The 19,272-nt window shown below is 42.3% G+C and overlaps 1 protein-coding gene across 1 annotated transcript; it reads left to right on the top strand.

Annotated features, from left to right (window-relative positions):
• Positions 1-342: 342 nt before the first annotated feature.
• Positions 343-18,890, top strand: LOC139568333 (myosin heavy chain, fast skeletal muscle-like). The gene is made up of 40 exons (XM_071390091.1): positions 343-416; positions 545-772; positions 1,173-1,319; positions 1,552-1,708; positions 2,397-2,424; positions 2,689-2,797; positions 2,951-3,043; positions 3,352-3,412; positions 3,602-3,700; positions 4,027-4,130; positions 4,517-4,655; positions 4,919-5,037; positions 5,190-5,339; positions 5,434-5,604; positions 7,269-7,572; positions 7,912-7,976; positions 8,070-8,157; positions 8,274-8,391; positions 8,549-8,672; positions 9,116-9,252; positions 9,727-9,982; positions 10,177-10,419; positions 10,757-10,933; positions 11,030-11,175; positions 11,355-11,445; positions 11,551-11,940; positions 12,062-12,188; positions 12,376-12,494; positions 13,342-13,538; positions 13,673-13,856; positions 13,993-14,158; positions 14,327-14,451; positions 14,581-14,889; positions 15,106-15,309; positions 15,467-15,592; positions 15,721-15,891; positions 17,389-17,493; positions 17,590-17,685; positions 18,107-18,238; positions 18,758-18,890. The coding sequence occupies exons 2-40, from the start codon at positions 557-559 to the stop codon at positions 18,776-18,778; spliced, it is 5,814 nt and encodes a 1,937-aa protein (XP_071246192.1). The 5' UTR covers positions 343-416; positions 545-556; the 3' UTR covers positions 18,779-18,890.
• The last annotated feature ends 382 nt before the right edge of the window (positions 18,891-19,272 follow it).

The raw sequence follows: 19,272 nt of genomic DNA, 5'->3' as shown, positions 1-19,272 counted from the left end.
TACTTAAAATCTGTAACTTCCTTTTATGGTCTAAAGTGGTGCTCCTGTACCTGTTTGTAAATTAAGGGAGTAGTCTAGAATGCAACTGGGTTTTCAGGGGTATTTAATTCAGTAGTAAAGTGAGATGCCATTAGGAAAATGAAAGTTAGCAGTTGCACCGCAGTTGCACCTGTAGTTTAAATTGACATGGCTTTAATTATTTTGTTAAAATGTTTTTTACACATTCTGGGGTTAAAATGATAAGGATTTATTCAGACTTTTTCACAACATTCCATTTGCTACGCTCCAGTCATTATTATGAGCCGTCCTCCCCTCAGCAGCCTCCACTGCTGTAGACTTTTGCGTTTTAACAACACCTTATGTTTCACAGGGCCCTCTAAGAAGTACACATTCATCTGTAGGAGGGGAAAAAGAAGGTGAGACATGGTTTGAGTCTTCACATAAAAAGTGAGATTATTCTGTGAGATACTGCTCACCTAACTCTGTTGACTGGGAAGGAAGCAACACGGAGTCAATCATGTTTCTTGTTTTATCTCTTTCCTAGTTATCCGTCACCATGAGTACGGACGCTGAGATGCAAATCTACGGCAAGGCTGCCATATACCTCCGTAAGCCTGAGAGGGAAAGGATTGAGGCACAAACCGCACCCTTTGATTCAAAGAACTCCTGCTATGTGACAGACAAGGCGGAGCTGTACCTTAAGGGTCTGGTCACTGCCAGGGCCGACGGGAAGTGTACTGTAACAGTCACGAAACCTGACGGCACTAAGGATGTAAGTCTGAACTGAAAAATCTTCAAGTTCAAGTTCGTGTAATTACTCTGTTTAATGAAAAATCATCAAAATGATCAAAAACATTTCAATATAAAATCTTTAACAAAATATATATTATGAAGCATTTTTGGGAAATCAGTAACAACAGATATATTAAACATTTATTTGTTTTTGTAGGCAGAATATTACCTTCAAACACATGATGTTTAAAACTGCTATTTAAAATTGGCATGGAATTTCTGATATTGACTCGTCAAGAATCACCAGATATGTGTCAGTGGGTGATAACAAAGTAGTTGGATTAAATGTGGATGTACAATTTTTTAAAGATTACACTTTTAAAAGCATTCAGTCATGTCCAGTTTGATCTGTGTGTAATCTAGATTTCTGACTGTTTCAGGAAGGAAAAGAGTTCAAAGATGCAGACATCTATGAGATGAACCCCCCTAAGTACGACAAGATTGAGGACATGGCCATGATGACCTACCTGAATGAAGCCTCTGTGTTGTATAACCTCAAAGAGCGTTATGCAGCATGGATGATCTATGTAAGAAACCTGCACATACAAACACACACATACGTGAACATAATAAATACACACATACATGAACATAATACATACACACATACAGTACTACACATAAATGAATGGTAGAAACCAAAACATATCAATACAGTAGTCCACATCAGTATACCAAAGTACACCCACATCCTCAAATAAATCCAGGTAAAAGTACATCTGACTTTAGTAATCCCCTAATTGAATCACTTTCCTCCAGACCTACTCTGGGCTCTTCTGTGCCACGGTGAACCCCTACAAGTGGCTCCCTGTGTACGACGCAGAAGTTGTCAACGCCTACAGAGGGAAGAAGAGGATGGAGGCTCCACCCCATATCTTCTCCGTCTCTGACAACGCCTTTCAGTTCATGATGATTGGTACGAGCTCTCATGGATGGATGGTTGGATCAATCAATTGCATTTATTTATAAAACCCTTTATACATAAGCAGATATCACAAAGTGCTTATACAGAAACCCAGCCTAAAACCCCAAACACCAAGCAATGCAGATGTAGAAGGAAAAACTAGGAAAAACTAGAGGGGAACCAGGCTCTGAGGGGTGGCCAATCCTCTTCTGGCTGTGCCGGGTGGAGATTATAAGAATTTATGGCCATTAAGGCCAGATCGTTCTACAAGATGTTCAAACATTCTTAGATGACCAGCAGGCGTAATATAATTATCACAGTGGCTGTAGAGGGTGCAATAGGTCAGCACCTCAAGAGTAAATGTCAGTTGGCTTTTCATAGCCGAGCATTCAGAGGTCGAGACAGCAGGTGCGGTAGAGAGAGAGAGAGAGAGAGAGAGAGAGAGAGCGAGATGGTTGGTTGGATGGCTGTCCATTAAGTGCTCATGGATAGATGGATGGATGCATCAATGGAAATTAAAATATGCTTCAGAGAGGTATCTACTGTTTTCTAGTCTAGGTAATAACAGTTTGCTGGGAATATCTGATTTCACTACCCTTGAATGGAAAATGTTCCAAATTGAAATTTGTGATGCTATGAATTAAATAATGTCCCCTGAATGTTGCTTGAGTATGATAAGCAATATGTTTTTTGGTTCCAGATAAGGAGAACCAGTCCGTCCTGATTACGTAAGTTGTTTACTAAAATGTCACTTGAGAAAGTGTTTCTATTGTAATAAGTTGGGTCACTTGGTGTGATGAAATATATGACAATATGAATGGATTTGAGCATTAGGCTATGTGTAATAACGAGTCGATGAGAAGGAGTATTTGTTAAAGACTTATGTCACAACACAGGTTAACAGTGTATTTTTCTATGCTATTTCTTAGTGAAAGCCAATCTGACACTCGGACATGTAACTAAAACCCCTCTTTCTCTGTCATATAAACCAGTGGAGAATCCGGTGCAGGAAAGACTGTCAACACCAAGCGTGTCATCCAGTACTTTGCCACCATTGCAGTGTCTGGTGCCAAGAAGGAAGCAGACCCTGGCAAAATGCAGGTAGGTTGTTCTTATGTTTGCCTTTTTAACACATTTCAGTTTGGTTGGCTGTGTAAACTGTTTTTCCAGTGGTGAATCCTGTTTCAAGCTATTGAGAAAAACTAACTTTAACATGTTACCAGTTTTTGAGCAACTTTTGTTTGTCTCAATCAGGGGTCTCTTGAGGATCAGATCATTGCAGCTAACCCTCTGCTGGAGTCTTACGGTAATGCCAAGACAGTGAGGAACGACAACTCGTCTCGCTTTGTAAGTATGAAGGGCATACTGTGGAAGTTACCTTATATTGGAAAAATGTGATTCAGTAATCCCCTTTCGTTATACAGATTTACAATTTTATTTTGATCACTGATTTGTTGCTGAAAATTCAAACTTGTAGTTTATTCTAAAAGGTTCTAAAATTGTAATTTTCATCTTTAAAATGTCATCATAATTCACATTTCCTGTTGCTACTGGATCCTACATCAAGATCCTATATCTGTATCAATAGACCCAACATCTGTCCAACAAACTGTAACATCTGTTGGCCTATTTCTAACCCCCATGCTCTGATATAGGGTAAATTCATCAGGATTCACTTCCAAGGTGGTAAACTGGCTAAAGCTGACATTGAGACCTGTGAGTTAGTTTTGATTGTTTCTCAATGCTTTCCTAAATGCACACAGAATTTTTTGGGGAGATCATTCAATTGAAATGTATCTCACGTTCTCTCTCTTGTTCTCTCGATATCGCTCTCCTTTTTCTCTCTCTTTGTGTCGTTCACTCTCTCTCTCTCTCTCTCTCTCTCTCTCCCTCCCTCTGCCCCAGACCTGCTGGAGAAGTCCAGAGTGTCCTTCCAGCTGCCCGATGAGAGAGGCTACCACATCTTCTTCCAGATGATGACAGGCCACAAACCTGAGCTAGTTGGTACGACAAAGTAGAGGTTCAGGGGAAATTATTCCCACCCCCATCTATGGAATATATAAAAAATATTCGTAATAATACTATTACAATGAGTACATCCAAGGTAACAATTCATCTAGACATTTGGAAGGTCTTTGAGAAATATCTATCAAGTGATGCACTGTGATGCACTAGTCCACAAGTCTCAGATCCCTCTTTTGATGATATTCATTATATACTACATGTATCCTTGAGTCCATCTATTGAGTAAAGGAGGGAGAGATACTGTAAAGGTAGGACAGCAGAATTCTAAGAGATTTAACTGACAAGCTGTTCTCTGTTGTCCACAGAAATGGCGCTCATCACCACTAACCCCTACGACTTCCCCATGTGCAGCCAGGGACAGATCACTGTGGCCAGCATCAACGACAATGAAGAGTTGGATGCCACAGATGTGAGTCAAACAAAGGGTTAACCAAACTCTAGATATGGAATGGATAGGACCACCATACACACTGAATGCACTGCGAAATTCCAACTTGGTGGCAGCTGGTAATTTTCATGGATGTTTTTGTTTGATTCTAAATGCCTTGTGTTAGTTAGGCATGTGCCTCAAGGAACTCTTCATGCCTTCCACAAGAGAGCACCACTATGTGCCCTGTGGAACTGTGGAACTGTGCTGCCATCTACTAATGTGTTGGCCAAGTGCAATCATGTGGAAAAGAGAAGCCAGTCACATCTATCCATCCCATTTGTTCTGCAGTGAGCAGCACAGAACTGTAGTGTAACTAATCAAACTACAGTTCAGTTCATTCTGTGGTACTTCCTCTTTAATGCCAGGATGCCATTACAATCCTGGGCTTCACTAATGATGAGAAGATTGGCATCTACAAGCTGACAGGAGCTGTATTGCACCATGGAAACTTGAAATTCAAGCAGAAGCAGCGTGAGGAGCAGGCCGAGCCAGACGGCACAGAGGGTGAGTCCCACTCATAGATATACAATATGTAGAGCATTAGTCCCATTCCCAGTCCCCAACATAGAAATAGAACACCTAAGACAGACAGTGCCACATGAAAGTCAGACAGGATATCATTTTTCGAGAACAAATTCCAACCTCCAGAAATGTGGGTGAATCAAAACCTAACCCACAAAGAAGTTAACCAAACTATTTTGTCAGTGTGAAATCAGAAACAAGTGATCTTGTGTCCCTGAGTCTGTTGTTGTTGGTTCTCTCTCCAGTGGCTGATAAAATCGCCTACCTGCTGGGCCTGAACTCAGCTGAGATGTTGAAGGCTCTGTGCTACCCCAGAGTGAAGGTCGGCAACGAGTATGTGACCAAGGGACAGACTGTGCCTCAGGTAAGGCGGCCAAACACAGCATCTACCATTTTCTGAGCACTGGATTTATTTTGGGGATGAGTGCATTGCTTTTGTTTTTCCCAAGCTTGTTTCACCTTATCACTAGACATGGTCAATATCTCATGTATTAATTTGAGATATTATCATTGCAGGTTAATAACTCAGTCAGTGCTCTGGCCAAGTCCATCTATGAGAGGATGTTCTTGTGGATGGTCATCCGTATCAATGAGATGTTGGACACCAAGAATCCAAGGCAGTTCTATATCGGTGTGCTTGACATTGCCGGGTTTGAGATCTTTGATGTGAGTATGACAACAGAACAAGACAATAAGTTGTGATTGAGATGGATTACAACCTTGTATGATGAAATTATCCCTTTTAAAACTCCATCAACAGTACAACAGCATGGAGCAGCTGTGCATCAACTTCACCAATGAGAAACTGCAACAGTTTTTCAACCACACCATGTTCGTCCTGGAGCAAGAGGAGTACAAGAAGGAGGGAATCGTCTGGGCCTTCATTGACTTCGGCATGGACTTGGCTGCCTGCATTGAGCTTATTGAGAAGGTAAGCTGTCTGTGAGGATTATAATGGACCGTTATAATGGACCATAACAGCAAAGCTCATATGGAGCGCTGTGTGATATATTATCACAGTAGTACAACATATACAGTATTAAAATCACTGGGGAAGCCAATCGAGTCAAAAAAAAAACATATTACAACCAATGTGTTGTGATAATTACGTTGTTTGCTCTATAACCTGTTAGTTTATATGCTTTGACACCAAGATATGGGGAAGCCTAGTGGTTAGAGCGTTGGACTAGTAACCGAAAGGTTGCAAGATCAAATCCCCGAGCTGACAAGGTAAAAATCTGTCGTTCTGCTCCTGAACAAGGCAGTTAACCCACTGTTCCTAGGCCGTCATTGAAAATAAGAATTTGTTCTTAACTGACTTGCCTAGTTAAATAAGGGTAAAATAAAAAATATATACAGGCCTAAGGCCGAGACAATAAGAAGACACAGCGGCAGAATAAATTCAACAACACCTTTGTTTCAACACAAAACCGGAGAGCAACATCTGTCTTGTGGAGTCCACAAAGCATAATGAATGTAACCAACAGTTGCATGGTCAGTCAAGTACATTTTCGGACCACTAAACATCTATTGACTTAGAACCACGGAGAGTTACCGCAATTCGCAAAGAAAACAGGAGCTGCCTCCCTCCACTATTTTAGCACCATTTCAATTTCAACATTATCAAATCACCTATGCTTAGTCTAATACAGTGAAAACTAAAAGATTCCAAAAACGATTTTAGTCCAATCAACCTAAGCTAAATGTGTTTGTCCATGTTACTAATGTATGTGTTTGTGTGAGTAAGTAGAAAAAACATGTTGACTTTCTCTTGCAGAGAAACGCCAATACCATCCTCCTATCTTTCATGTTGCAGAAACGCTTAAAAAAATCGAACTTCCTTTCCTGGGCAACGATTATGTAGTTAACATTCGCCTTCTACATCTAGCTACATATTGAACTTCCATACTCTCAGGCCAAAAGCACAATGTATTAATTTTATAGTTGGATCAGAATTGGTGTTAGAATCATTGGCCAGGACGGGGAATTAAGTAAAACTATGAGTACAAGTCCCTATCTCCATCCATTGCCAATTTAGGAAAGGGCCCATTTTAGCTAGCTATCCTCCAGAGGACAACAACACAATGAGATGCAACATTTTAAGTTTTTCTTTCTGTCAATGACGTTTGGCTTGATTTGGTGTGAAGCCAAATCCAAACTGGCTTCACTTGACACATGTTTTGGTGCACCAGGACCATTCACAGATTAGCTCACTCAGTTTAGCTCAACTCTGATTCGCTGTTATTGTATAAAAAAAATATCAACGGAGGCCAAATGCTCGTTCAATGTTACAATGTCATATTAGTTTTGACAGACAGTATCAGATAAAAGGGCTACACATACAGAGACAGAGGGGCGCAGTTTTGCTTTACCTGGTGAGATATATTCAGCCTATTGCTAAACGAGAAGAAATATACTTTATTTTATATGTCAATTTTTGGGGAAACCTCACTTCCCTTGGCACCCATTAATATACGCCACTGACTGTTGAGAACTCAATATGTTTCCTATTATGTGTCCCTAAAGGAATATAATCCTATAATAGCATATTTACTAAATGTAAATATCACTAATTTGAAATCTCTTTTCGTGAAGCCATTGGGGATCTTCTCCATCCTTGAAGAGGAGTGCATGTTCCCCAAGTCTTCAGACACTACCTTCAAGGACAAGCTGTACGCCCAGCATCTTGGCAAAACACAGGCGTTTGAGAAGCCCAAGCCTGCCAAAGGCAAGGCAGAGGCCCACTTCTCCCTGGTGCACTACGCCGGAACTGTGGACTACAACATCACTGGGTGGCTGGAGAAGAACAAGGATCCCCTGAACGACTCAGTTTGTCAGCTGTACCAGAAGTCCGGAGTCAAAATTCTGGCTGCCCTGTATCCCCCTCCCCCTCCTGAGGGTAAGACTAGCATCGAGTGACACAATAATTAACTAAATACTAGTTATAACTCAGACCCAAATGTTCTTTAAAGTCTTTCAATGTTTCACAATTTCTCAGGGTTTATCACCTGGTTGATTTACTCATACACTCGGTTAATTTAATAAAACAATAGGTGTTATTTTACACAATCTCACTGGCAGCATTTGCCTGTAGATAAGTGTGAAGTATAATTAGTGTGCATGCTGAAGACAAGACCACTCTAGATTTCTTACATACTCTTTTTATTATTCTATTTATTCCACCCGCTCTAGGAAATGTACTTTTTTAGTTATCTTTGACTTTTCCCCATTTTAACAGATAAAGCCAAGAAAGGAGGCAAGAAGAAGGGTGGTTCCATGCAGACTGTGTCCTCCCAGTTCAGGGTGAGCTTTTGAAATGTGTAGATTGAGTCCTTCAAAAGGTGCATTGATTATCATAAATGATGTCTGAGAAAATGGGTTGTAACCCCCTTACAGGAGAACTTACATAAGCTGATGACCAACTTGAGGAGCACTCATCCTCACTTTGTGCGCTGCCTGATCCCCAACGAGTCAAAGACTCCAGGTACAAGAAATATTGAGTTAAATATGTCATCTTATCAGTACAGTATCAGTAACCTTAACAATCCCAATCTTTAACCTGTTTATGAGTACTAAAAGAGACTTGGTTTGTTTTACCAGGTCTGATGGAGAACTTCCTGGTTATCCACCAGCTCAGGTGTAATGGTGTACTGGAGGGTATCAGGATCTGCAGAAAGGGCTTCCCCAGCAGAATCATCTATGCTGACTTCAAGCAGAGGTACATACGCGCAAGCAAGCACACGCACACACACGCACACACACCACATAAAACATCTGCTCCAAGGGTTTTCCCAGCATCAGAATAGGCTTATCTTATACAAAATATAACCAAGATAATACAACTTGACATATGTTAAAAATGGCTCCTCACTCAGGTACAAAGTACTGAATGCCAGTGTCATCCCTGAGGGCCAGTTCATGGACAACAAGAAGGCTTCTGAGAAGCTGCTTGGGTCCATTGATGTGAATCATGAGGATTACAAGTTTGGACACACCAAGGTCAGTCAAAACCCCACAGTAAAAGCTGACAACAAAACACAACTTCAATAATAATTTAAACCCGTACCATATAAAATGTCTCCAGTTGATCTATCCATCCTTTTGTTCTTTCTTCTTCATTTAACTAATGGAGAAGTTGGAAAAACATTGGACTGTTTATTTTTTCAAAGTCATTCATCACAAGTATAGACGAGAAACTAAACTCATTATCATGTGCATTGTGTTATAGTGGTATGGCTGCAGTTTGTATCTGTGTACATTATTAATCTACAACTGTACAATAACTAACAACTTAGAAACAACGTATCCCATGGTTTGTTTGTTACCATAGCAAAGTTAATGTTGTTTAAATCAATCAAGTGGTGTTGTTCCCCTCTTTTGATTCAACCCTTTCTATCTGTCACCATCTGTGGTTCCATTGACCATGTTAACCTGTGTCTCAGGTCTTCTTCAAAGCCGGTCTGCTGGGTGTCCTGGAGGAGATGAGAGATGAGAAGCTGGCCACTCTGGTCGGCATGGTCCAGGCTCTCAGCCGTGGATTCCTCATGAGGAGAGAGTTTAGCAAGATGATGGAGAGGAGGTGAGGAATAGTAGACATCTTGGCAAAGCTTTCTGTCAACCACCTGTATCTAATGCATTATGATTACATACTGTATATGCTGTGAGTTGTTCAGAATGAGAAAGTACATCTTATAATGGTCTACTAAAGCTTTTGGGTTAATTCATTTAGTCCAGAAATGGATGTAGCAACTAAGGATTCTAGCTTTATATTTGCAGTTTGAGACTTGGCTGTTCAAATGTCATTTCAATGTGTGGTATTTACCCATTCATTATTGAAGTATATAAAATGCCTCATGAGCTTAGCATGCACGACCTGTCAGATCTTGCATCTAGAACACTGTCTATGAATTTAAGAGGGGTTACATTTCCCTAGCCCCATTCCTCAGCTGTAAACAAACAGTGGCAGTTGGTTCTGTTTTGTTGCTCTTCGAGTCACAGAATGTAGCTTTAAGCATGTCACTCACCATGCCACTCCATCCTTTCTGTCGACCAGAGAATCAATTTACGCCATCCAGTACAACATCCGCTCATTCATGAATGTCAAAACCTGGCCATGGATGAAGTTGTACTTCAAGATCAAGCCCCTGCTGCAGAGCGCTGAGACTGAGAAGGAGCTGGCCAACATGAAGGAGAACTATGACAAGATGACGGCAGACCTGGCCAAGGCTCTGTCCACAAAGAAGCAAATGGAGGAGAAATTGGTGGCCCTGACGCAGGAGAAGAACGACCTGTCACTCCAAGTCGCATCTGTGAGTGAAAAAACAACAATCATTACAGGCAAATTTATATACACGTGAATACAAATCCATATGAACACACCTTTTTATTGCTCATGTTATATATCTCATGAATTTCTATTTATTTGCTCTGACCTCTGAGTAAAAAGTATATTTTGATACACAAAGCGAGGCCTCTGATTTGTTTACTCCTGTTCTGAAACCAGGAAGGAGAGAGTCTGAACGATGCTGAGGAAAGGTGCGAGGGGCTCATCAAGAGCAAGATCCAGCAGGAGGCCAAACTCAAAGAGACGACCGAGAGGCTGGAGGATGAGGAGGAGATCAATGCTGAGTTGACTGCCAAGAAGAGGAAGCTGGAGGATGAGTGCTCTGAGCTGAAGAAGGACATTGATGACCTGGAGCTCACCCTGGCCAAAGTGGAGAAGGAGAAGCACGCCACTGAAAACAAGGTCTTGTGTCTTACCATAGACAGTCTAACCAAACAATAATCAACTCAAAACATAGCTTAACAGAAATGGAATTCAAGTTGAATTGTGGGTCCAGGAAATATTAAGACACAACGGTAGAATTTCAGTTGTGGGGTACTCCCAACATTCATTGCATGTTCTACTCCCCCTCATTTATGACTTCCATTCAGTACACTGGCATGGTGAACACTGCCATCTAGTGTTAAATCTATAGTACTGTAATTGTTGATGCAGTGTGAATCTAATTGAAATGAATGCAATATATAACAAATTAAATCTCCCCTTTATGGGAGACTAATTTTGATGTGGCTGTTTTCAGGTTAAAAACCTGACAGAGGAGATGGCGTCTATGGATGAGAGTGTTGCCAAGCTGACCAAGGAGAAGAAAGCCCTCCAAGAGGCCCACCAGCAGACACTGGATGACCTGCAGGCAGAGGAGGACAAAGTCAACACTCTGACCAAGGCCAAGACCAAGCTGGAACAGCAAGTGGACGACGTGAGTGGAGTTTGACATTTTGGCCATGATAGTATGTAAGATGATATTATCTTCAGTTGTTTAGATTTTAACAATATATGTGTTTTTATCTTCTAGCTTGAGGGTTCTCTGGAGCAAGAGAAGAAGCTCCGTATGGACCTTGAGCGATCCAAGAGAAAGCTGGAGGGAGATCTGAAACTGGCCCAGGAGTCCATAATGGACCTGGAGAATGACAAGCAGCAAGCTGATGAGAAAATCAAGAAGTAAACACAAACAAATGACTACAGTATTACCTGCTATAATGGTTGTTCTTGACTAATTATTGTAATAAGGAATTAAAACTTGCATGGAATTCTTAAAAGCAAAGTGAATGGTATGATACTCTCCCTTTACACTATCGAACCAAAACCAACTCTGCAGTCAACGTGTTTGTGTTTCTTAGGAAGGAGTTTGAGACCACCCAGCTCCTCAGCAAGGTTGAGGATGAGCAGTCTCTGGGAGCTCAGCTGCAGAAGAAGATCAAGGAACTCCAGGTACAGTAGAGGATATAAGCTCCAGTACAGACGAGTATAGACTTGAACCATTTCCTTTCAACTGTATTGTAGTGTTCATCCCCCTGCTCCTGCCCCCTGTTCTAGGCTCGTATTGAGGAGCTGGAGGAGGAAATTGAGGCTGAGCGTGCTGCCAGGGCTAAGGTTGAGAAGCAGAGGGCCGATCTCTCCAGGGAACTTGAGGAGATCAGCGAGAGGCTGGAGGAGGCCGGAGGCGCCACTGCTGCTCAGATTGAGATGAACAAGAAGCGTGAGGCTGAGTTCCAGAAGCTGCGTCGTGATCTTGAAGAGTCCACCCTGCAGCATGAGGCCACAGCCGCCGCTCTGCGCAAGAAGCAGGCCGACAGTGTGGCTGAGCTCGGGGAGCAGATCGACAACCTGCAGCGCGTCAAGCAGAAGCTGGAGAAGGAGAAGAGCGAGTACAAGATGGAGATTGATGACCTCTCTAGCAACATGGAGGCCGTCGCCAAGGCTAAGGTGAGTAGTGATGTTTTGATCAAGCAGTGTTGAGGAGGGTCAACTACATTACCATTCAAGTGAACTGAAGTTGACAGGAGTCACATATATAAAGTAATGATGGTACATGTTTCACTAACAGGGCAATCTGGAGAAGATGTGCCGTACTCTTGAGGACCAGCTGAGTGAGCTCAAGACTAAGAATGATGAGAATGTTCGCCAGGTCAACGACATCAGTGGACAGAGAGCCAGACTCCTGACAGAAAATGGTACCATCAACAATGAACAACAAGCCAATGCTTCCCTTCAGTAGAACACAACATGTATTAGGGGCTATATCCACATAGCTTCTACTGTACTATTCACCACCTAACATTGCCCTATGATACCTCAAAATACATTTTCAATTTTAGAGAACAGAGACCCTATTAACAAGATGTTCCTCTGTCCCTGCAGGTGAGTTTGGTCGCCAGCTGGAGGAGAAGGAAGCTCTGGTGTCTCAGCTGACCAGAGGAAAACAGGCCTTCACCCAGCAGGTGGAGGAGCTGAAGAGGGCGATTGAGGAGGAGGTCAAGGTAAGGGACCCAAAATGTAGAGTTTAGAGCCATATCTTTACATAGAGGGTGACTACACCACCCTCAGACTCCTACTGTCTCTCCACCCTCAGAGACTGATACTGTCTCTCCACCCTCAGAGACTGATACTGTCTATCCACCCTCAAGACTCCTATTGTCTCTCCACCCTCAGAGACTGATACTGTCTCTCCACCCTCAGAGACTGATACTGTCTATCCACCCTCAGAGACTGAAACTTTCTCTCCACCCTCAGAGTTCTACTGTCTCTCCACCCTCAGAGACTGATACTGTCTCTCCACCCTCAGAGACTGATACTGTCTATCCACCCTCAGAGACTGAAACTTTCTCTCCACCCTCAGAGTCCTACTGTCTCTCCACCCTCAGAGACTGATACTGTCTATCCACCCTCAGAGACTGATACTGTCTATCCACCCTCAGAGACTGAAACTTTCTCTCCACCCTCAGAGTCCTACTGTCTCTCCACCCTCAGAGTCCTACTGTCTCTCCACCCTCAGAGACTGATACTTTCTCTCCACCCTCAGAGACTGATACTTTCTCTCCACCCTCAGAGACTGATACTTTCTCTCCACCCTCAGAGACTGATACTGTCTATCCACCCTCAGAGACTCCTACTTTCTATCCACCCTCAGAGACTCCTACTTTCTATCCACCCTCAGAGACTCCTACTTTCTCTCCACCCTCAGAGACTCCTACTTTCTATCCACCCTCAGAGACATCTACTGTCTCACCACCCTCAGAGACTTCTACTGTCTCACCACCCTCAGAGACTTCTACCATAATTTGTTTGACTATCTCACTCATCTCTCCTTGTCCTTCTTTCTCACAGGCTAAAAACGCACTGGCCCACGGTGTTCAGTCTGCCCGCCATGACTGTGACCTCCTGAGGGAGCAGTTTGAGGAGGAGCAGGAGGCCAAGGCAGAGCTGCAACGCGGCATGTCCAAGGCCAACAGTGAGGTGGCTCAGTGGAGGACTAAGTATGAAACTGATGCTATCCAGCGCACAGAGGAGCTGGAGGAGGCCAAGTGAGTCGCACACAACAGAAAAACTCAGATATGGTGTGGATGGTGAGGGTGGTAGGGGCTCTGAGAAAATGTTACATCAATATGTATTGTAACATATATCTCACTCCATAAAACCTCCCTCTGTTGTACAACAGGAAGAAGCTGGCCCAGCGTCTGCAGGATGCCGAGGAGACCATTGAGGCGACCAACTCCAAGTGCGCTTCCCTGGAGAAGACCAAGCAGAGGCTGCAGGGAGAGGTGGAGGACCTCATGATTGATGTTGAGAGAGCCAACGCATTGGCCGCCAACCTCGACAAGAAGCAGAGGAACTTTGACAAGGTGAAAATGAATAAACCTCACCATAGGCTGATATTTACTGTCTGCTATATGATTAATTGTAGTATAATTGTAGCAAATTTATAATTCAAAACTCTTCATCAATAACTTCTGATGAAAATCCCATGGATTCTCCTAGGTTCTGGCAGAGTGGAAGCAGAAGTATGAGGAGGGCCAGGCTGAGCTGGAAGGAGCTCAGAAGGAGGCTCGCTCTATGAGCACTGAACTCTTCAAGATGAAGAACTCCTACGAGGAGGCTCTGGATCATCTGGAGACTCTGAAGAGAGAGAACAAGAACCTGCAACGTGAGCATTTAACAGCAAATCTATTTGGCTCATTATTTGGTTTCATTAGCAATATTAATTGCTGTTAATAAATTCACTGTTATTATGATTCAATGTCAACTTCAGTGCATTGGCGATATCCACTGAAAATCTCCCAAGTGTAAACTGCTCCTGTGTGTGTGTGTGCAGAGGAGATCTCTGACCTGACTGAGCAGATCGGAGAGACTGGCAAGAGCATCCATGAGCTGGAGAAGGCCAAGAAGACCGTGGAGACAGAGAAGTCTGAGATCCAGACCGCTCTGGAGGAGGCTGAGGTACAAACTACAGCTGTTTGATGGGGAAATCAGTGTTACACTAGCCAACGCCAGCTACAGTCCAATGATCCCTGTATTTGAGTTTATTGTAGTCATATATAATTGGCCTGACTGCTTCTGTTTGTCCAGGGAACACTGGAGCACGAGGAATCCAAGATTCTGCGTGTGCAGCTGGAGCTGAACCAGATCAAGGGTGAGGTGGACAGGAAGATCGCTGAGAAGGATGAGGAGATGGAGCAGATCAAGAGGAACAGCCAGAGGGTGGTTGACTCCATGCAGAGCACCCTGGACTCTGAGGTCAGGAGCAGGAATGATGCCCTGAGGGTGAAGAAGAAGATGGAGGGAGACCTGAACGAGATGGAGATCCAGCTGAGCCACTCCAACAGGCAGGCCGCTGAGGCCCAGAAACAGCTGAGGAATGTCCAGGGACAGCTCAAGGTAAAGGGACTGGGACAGCAGGCTCAAGAACCTGAACATGGAGAGGGATTGTTTTGAAATCTGTAGAAAATAATAGAACAGAGGATTTGAATAGAGTGGTTTATGTACTAAAGGTTGCGATACTGGGGAAATTCTTACCAATGAACATTTCTATCACTGATCCTATCACCCCTACTTCCACAAGTCCAAATGAACGTATGTCATTGTGAACCCCAGGATGCCCAATTGCACCTTGATGACGCCGTCCGTGTCGCAGAAGACATGAAGGAGCAGGCAGCCATGGTGGAGCGCAGAAACGGTCTGATGGTGGCTGAAATCGAGGAGCTCAGAGTTGCTCTGGAACAGACAGAGAGAGGCCGCAAAGTGGCTGAGACTGAGCTGGTAGATGCCAGCGAGCGTGTTGGACTGCTGCACTCCCAGGTATGGGTCAAATGCCATTTCTAATGAAACTCAACCAAGCATACAGTTTAAACACACCTGAAATTTGACAGTGTTTGCCTTAGATTTTCATAATTTCAGTCTCGTGACTTGCAAGTTCTCTTGAGAGTCAAACAAATCATCTTGTTTCCTCCTTCAGAACACCAGCCTTCTGAACACCAAGAAGAAGCTGGAGACTGACCTGGTGCAGGTGCAGGGAGAGGTGGACGACATCGTCCAGGAGGCCAGGAATGCAGAGGAGAAGGCCAAGAAGGCAATCACTGACGTGAGTCCTTGAATTACATCAACTTGATTTGTCCCCAAGTGCCAATGGTAGCAGGGCTGGTTAAGAACAACAAAGATCTGAGGGGGACGTTATGATTGGTGCATAAATTAAACAAACTACTATTCCAGGCGGCCATGATGGCTGAGGAGCTGAAGAAGGAGCAGGACACCAGCTCTCACCTGGAGAGGATGAAGAAGAACCTGGAGGTCACAGTCAAGGACCTGCAGCACCGGCTGGATGAGGCTGAGAATCTGGCCATGAAGGGAGGCAAGAAGCAGCTCCAGAAACTGGAGTCCAGGGTGAGTTACCAGCAGGGTGGATTAGGGTGGATTGAAAGACTGATTGCTGGACATGTATTAAATCATATAAAAATACACAGGAGCATTGTTTAGTGACTTGTTCTCGATATAACCCACCTAGATCAGGGGTTCCCAAACTTCTTTGCATCGGGGACCACCCCTTTTGTGATAGCGAATTCATCAGGGACCCTCATCATAATATCAGAACACAACTCCTACTTTAAAGTGCATCAAAAATAGCAACCACGCAGATTTACTATGACTTCTGCAGTGCATGACTGGACTAATGAGGTCTCGGGCCCTGGGAAATAACATTTTTAAGTCCCCCTTCTTTGCATCAGAGAGAAAATGTTGCTGTTTTAAAGGTAATTTCCTGTCATTCTACACATTTAGCCTTTGGGCAATTTTTTTTGTTGCAGTTTTAAAGCTTAAATTACAGTGAATTTATGATCATAACAAAACAAATTATAATAATTTTACACTTATTTAGTGGAGTTGATCCAAGACCTTTAAATAAATTCAAATGTATTCATCTCGTTGCTTCATTCAGGCTTAAACTGTTGTCTCAGCAGACTTCTTCTAATCTGCCATTTCATTCATAATATTAATAATAATAATAATTCACAATAAATATCAACACAGAATATAATATACATTCATCGAATTAATGTCATAGTAATAATTTCTCTCTCTTTCGTTATGTCTCATTCACTGGCCGTTGCTAGGGAAGCTAGCGTTGCTATGCGGGGCTACCAGCTAGCAGGCTAATGGCTGAATTAGCTTGTAGGCTAGCGGACGTTAATAAGTTCATAAAACCTAAAAACACAACATAACATCTCAACAAACATATGTACATACTCCAGAAACATTACCGGCTTGAATATAGGGATTTTACACTCGCTTACCTTCAAAATAAAAATATATGAATGTATTTATGTCGGTGCTTCTGTCTTGCTGTTGACTCAAATGGCGAACTTCTCTCAACTGCCATGGCGCGAGCCCCAAAATAGAAGCAATTAAAACATGCGAGTGGCGGCCTCTAGTCACCTTACTGGTACTGCACCATACACCACTAAACGCATGACAACATGGATAGTCATGTTACTAATACAAGAATAATTGAGTTGTGAGCCTCCCAGACCCGTTGTTTATCTAAGAGTTAATAACATAAATTGTGGATGAATAATATTACATTGTACTGTATTGCACCCTCTAAACGTTTTCCAAAGATCCCTGGCTGTTTAATCTGTTCTTGCTAGAAATATACATAAACAAATTTAAATGTAAATTCCACTTTGAGAACCACTGACCTAGATAATGAAACGTTGTTGTTCTTATTACAGACCCCTTCAATAAATGTTTTAAAAGAGTACATAGGAACAGATGACAATTGTGCCCCCTTGACTGGGTTGAAGACTATACCTCTGTTTTACAAATATTTGTTAAGCCTGATTTCACGACCTCCAACAAACTCCTACGTTTATTTCTTCCACAAAGGTGCGTGAGCTCGAGACTGAGGTGGAGGCAGAGCAGAGAAGAGGTGTAGACGCAGTCAAGGGAGTCCGCAAGTATGAGCGCAGAGTCAAGGAGCTCACTTACCAGGTAAGAGAAAGTGCATTCTTTACACACTTGACACTAACACAGACAGGTTTGTGTATAAAACTATACTGACATTGATTCTTTGCTCTTCTCTCACAGACTGAGGAGGATAAGAAGAACGTTAACAGACTTCAGGACCTGGTAGATAAGCTGCAGATGAAAGTGAAGGCCTACAAGAGGCATTCTGAGGAAGCGGTGAGTCATAGACTCTGAAAGCATACATTCGAAAATGTAGTTTTTCTCTACAAAACGCAATGTGCATATGGTTTAGTTGAAGTGTTGCTTCAGCACACCAGTCAACAATGACAATTGATAGTGCAAGTAAATACTGATGAAATTATACACATTTCTGAGTGCCTCCTATGCCTATGTGTTACCAACTTAAAGGAGAGGGGTTGAATATTAATTAGCTGGTCTAGTGATCGTGCTGGAGGCAGTGGTTTGATCCCCTGTTCAGCCACTCACTTCCTCTGCTGTATCATCTATCTCCCTATATACATTGCTTTCCTAAATCTGCCAATATGTGTTTATGTTGAAAATAATATTTATATTTGCTACCTGAAGCTTCAAACTTGAAATGCTGATGTTCTGCTCTCCCTCTCTTTTCCTCACCCAGGAGGAAGCAGCCAATAGCCATATGTCTAAGTTCAGGAAGGTTCAGCATGAGCTGGAGGAGGCTGAGGAGCGTGCTGACATCGCTGAGACTCAGGTCAACAAGCTCAGAGCCAAGACCCGTGACTCTGGAAAGGTACAGAACTGCTGCTAAACCTGTACCTGACTCATGTTCAGATATGACCACATCAACACCACCTATGAATCAGTCTTCACAGAGGTCAATACAGACCTTTTACACTCAACAAGCACATTTCAGGGCATTTAAAAAACATATATTTCAAGTTGGTAGTTCAAAATTTTAATTCCAAGCTGAGCACTGAGCATTAAATGCTTGATCCATTATATTCTATCCACATATTTATCATGTTCATTATTATTACTGATCCATTATATTCTATCCATATATTTATCATGTTCATTATTATTACTGATCCATTATATTCTATCAATATATTTATCATGTTCATTATTATTACTGATCCATTATATTCTATCCATATATTTATCATGTTCATTATTATTACTGATCCATTATATTCTATCCATATATTTATCATGCTCATTGTTATTACTGATCCATTATATTCTATCCATATATTTATCATGTTCATTATTTTTACTGATCCATTATATTATTTATTTCTTCTTACAGGGAAAAGAAGTTGCTGAATAAACAAGACCAAAGTATTGAAGATCAAAGTCTTACCATTTTCCTGTGTTTCATAAAATATGTTTTTCATGGTGAAATGTTGAGCATTGATTAAAAACTTGTAGGCCTACATACACTTCCTTTGTGACTGTGGACTTATTACTCAGCAAACAGCTTTTTAATACCATAAAATATATTGTTCTTTAATTAATGGAGCAATCTGGGATTTGAACAACAATAGTGGTCACCCCGACAAAGCAGTTTGTTTTTTTGTAAACAGCTGAGGGATCAGGCTGAAGAAATGTAACCAACCAAATTCTCAGACTGAGGTTTGGTTACAAGTTTGTTGTTGCTTAGCCTTACTTTTATTGAATTCAATGTAGAGCAGCCATCCTCTGTATTTAAGCTGCTGCTTTTTTCAAGGTAATGCTGGTAGATTGCCATTGGAGAGAATGACTAGTGTGTAAAAATCAGACACGGACTAAATATGCTAAATATGCTAAATATGCATGTCAATT

The sequence above is a fragment of the Salvelinus alpinus genome, chromosome 2 (genome assembly GCF_045679555.1).
Source record: "Salvelinus alpinus chromosome 2, SLU_Salpinus.1, whole genome shotgun sequence".
Lineage (NCBI taxonomy): Eukaryota > Metazoa > Chordata > Actinopteri > Salmoniformes > Salmonidae > Salvelinus > Salvelinus alpinus.
Note: the sequence above shows the minus strand (reverse complement) of the source record. Positions and strands in the feature narration are given on the sequence as shown.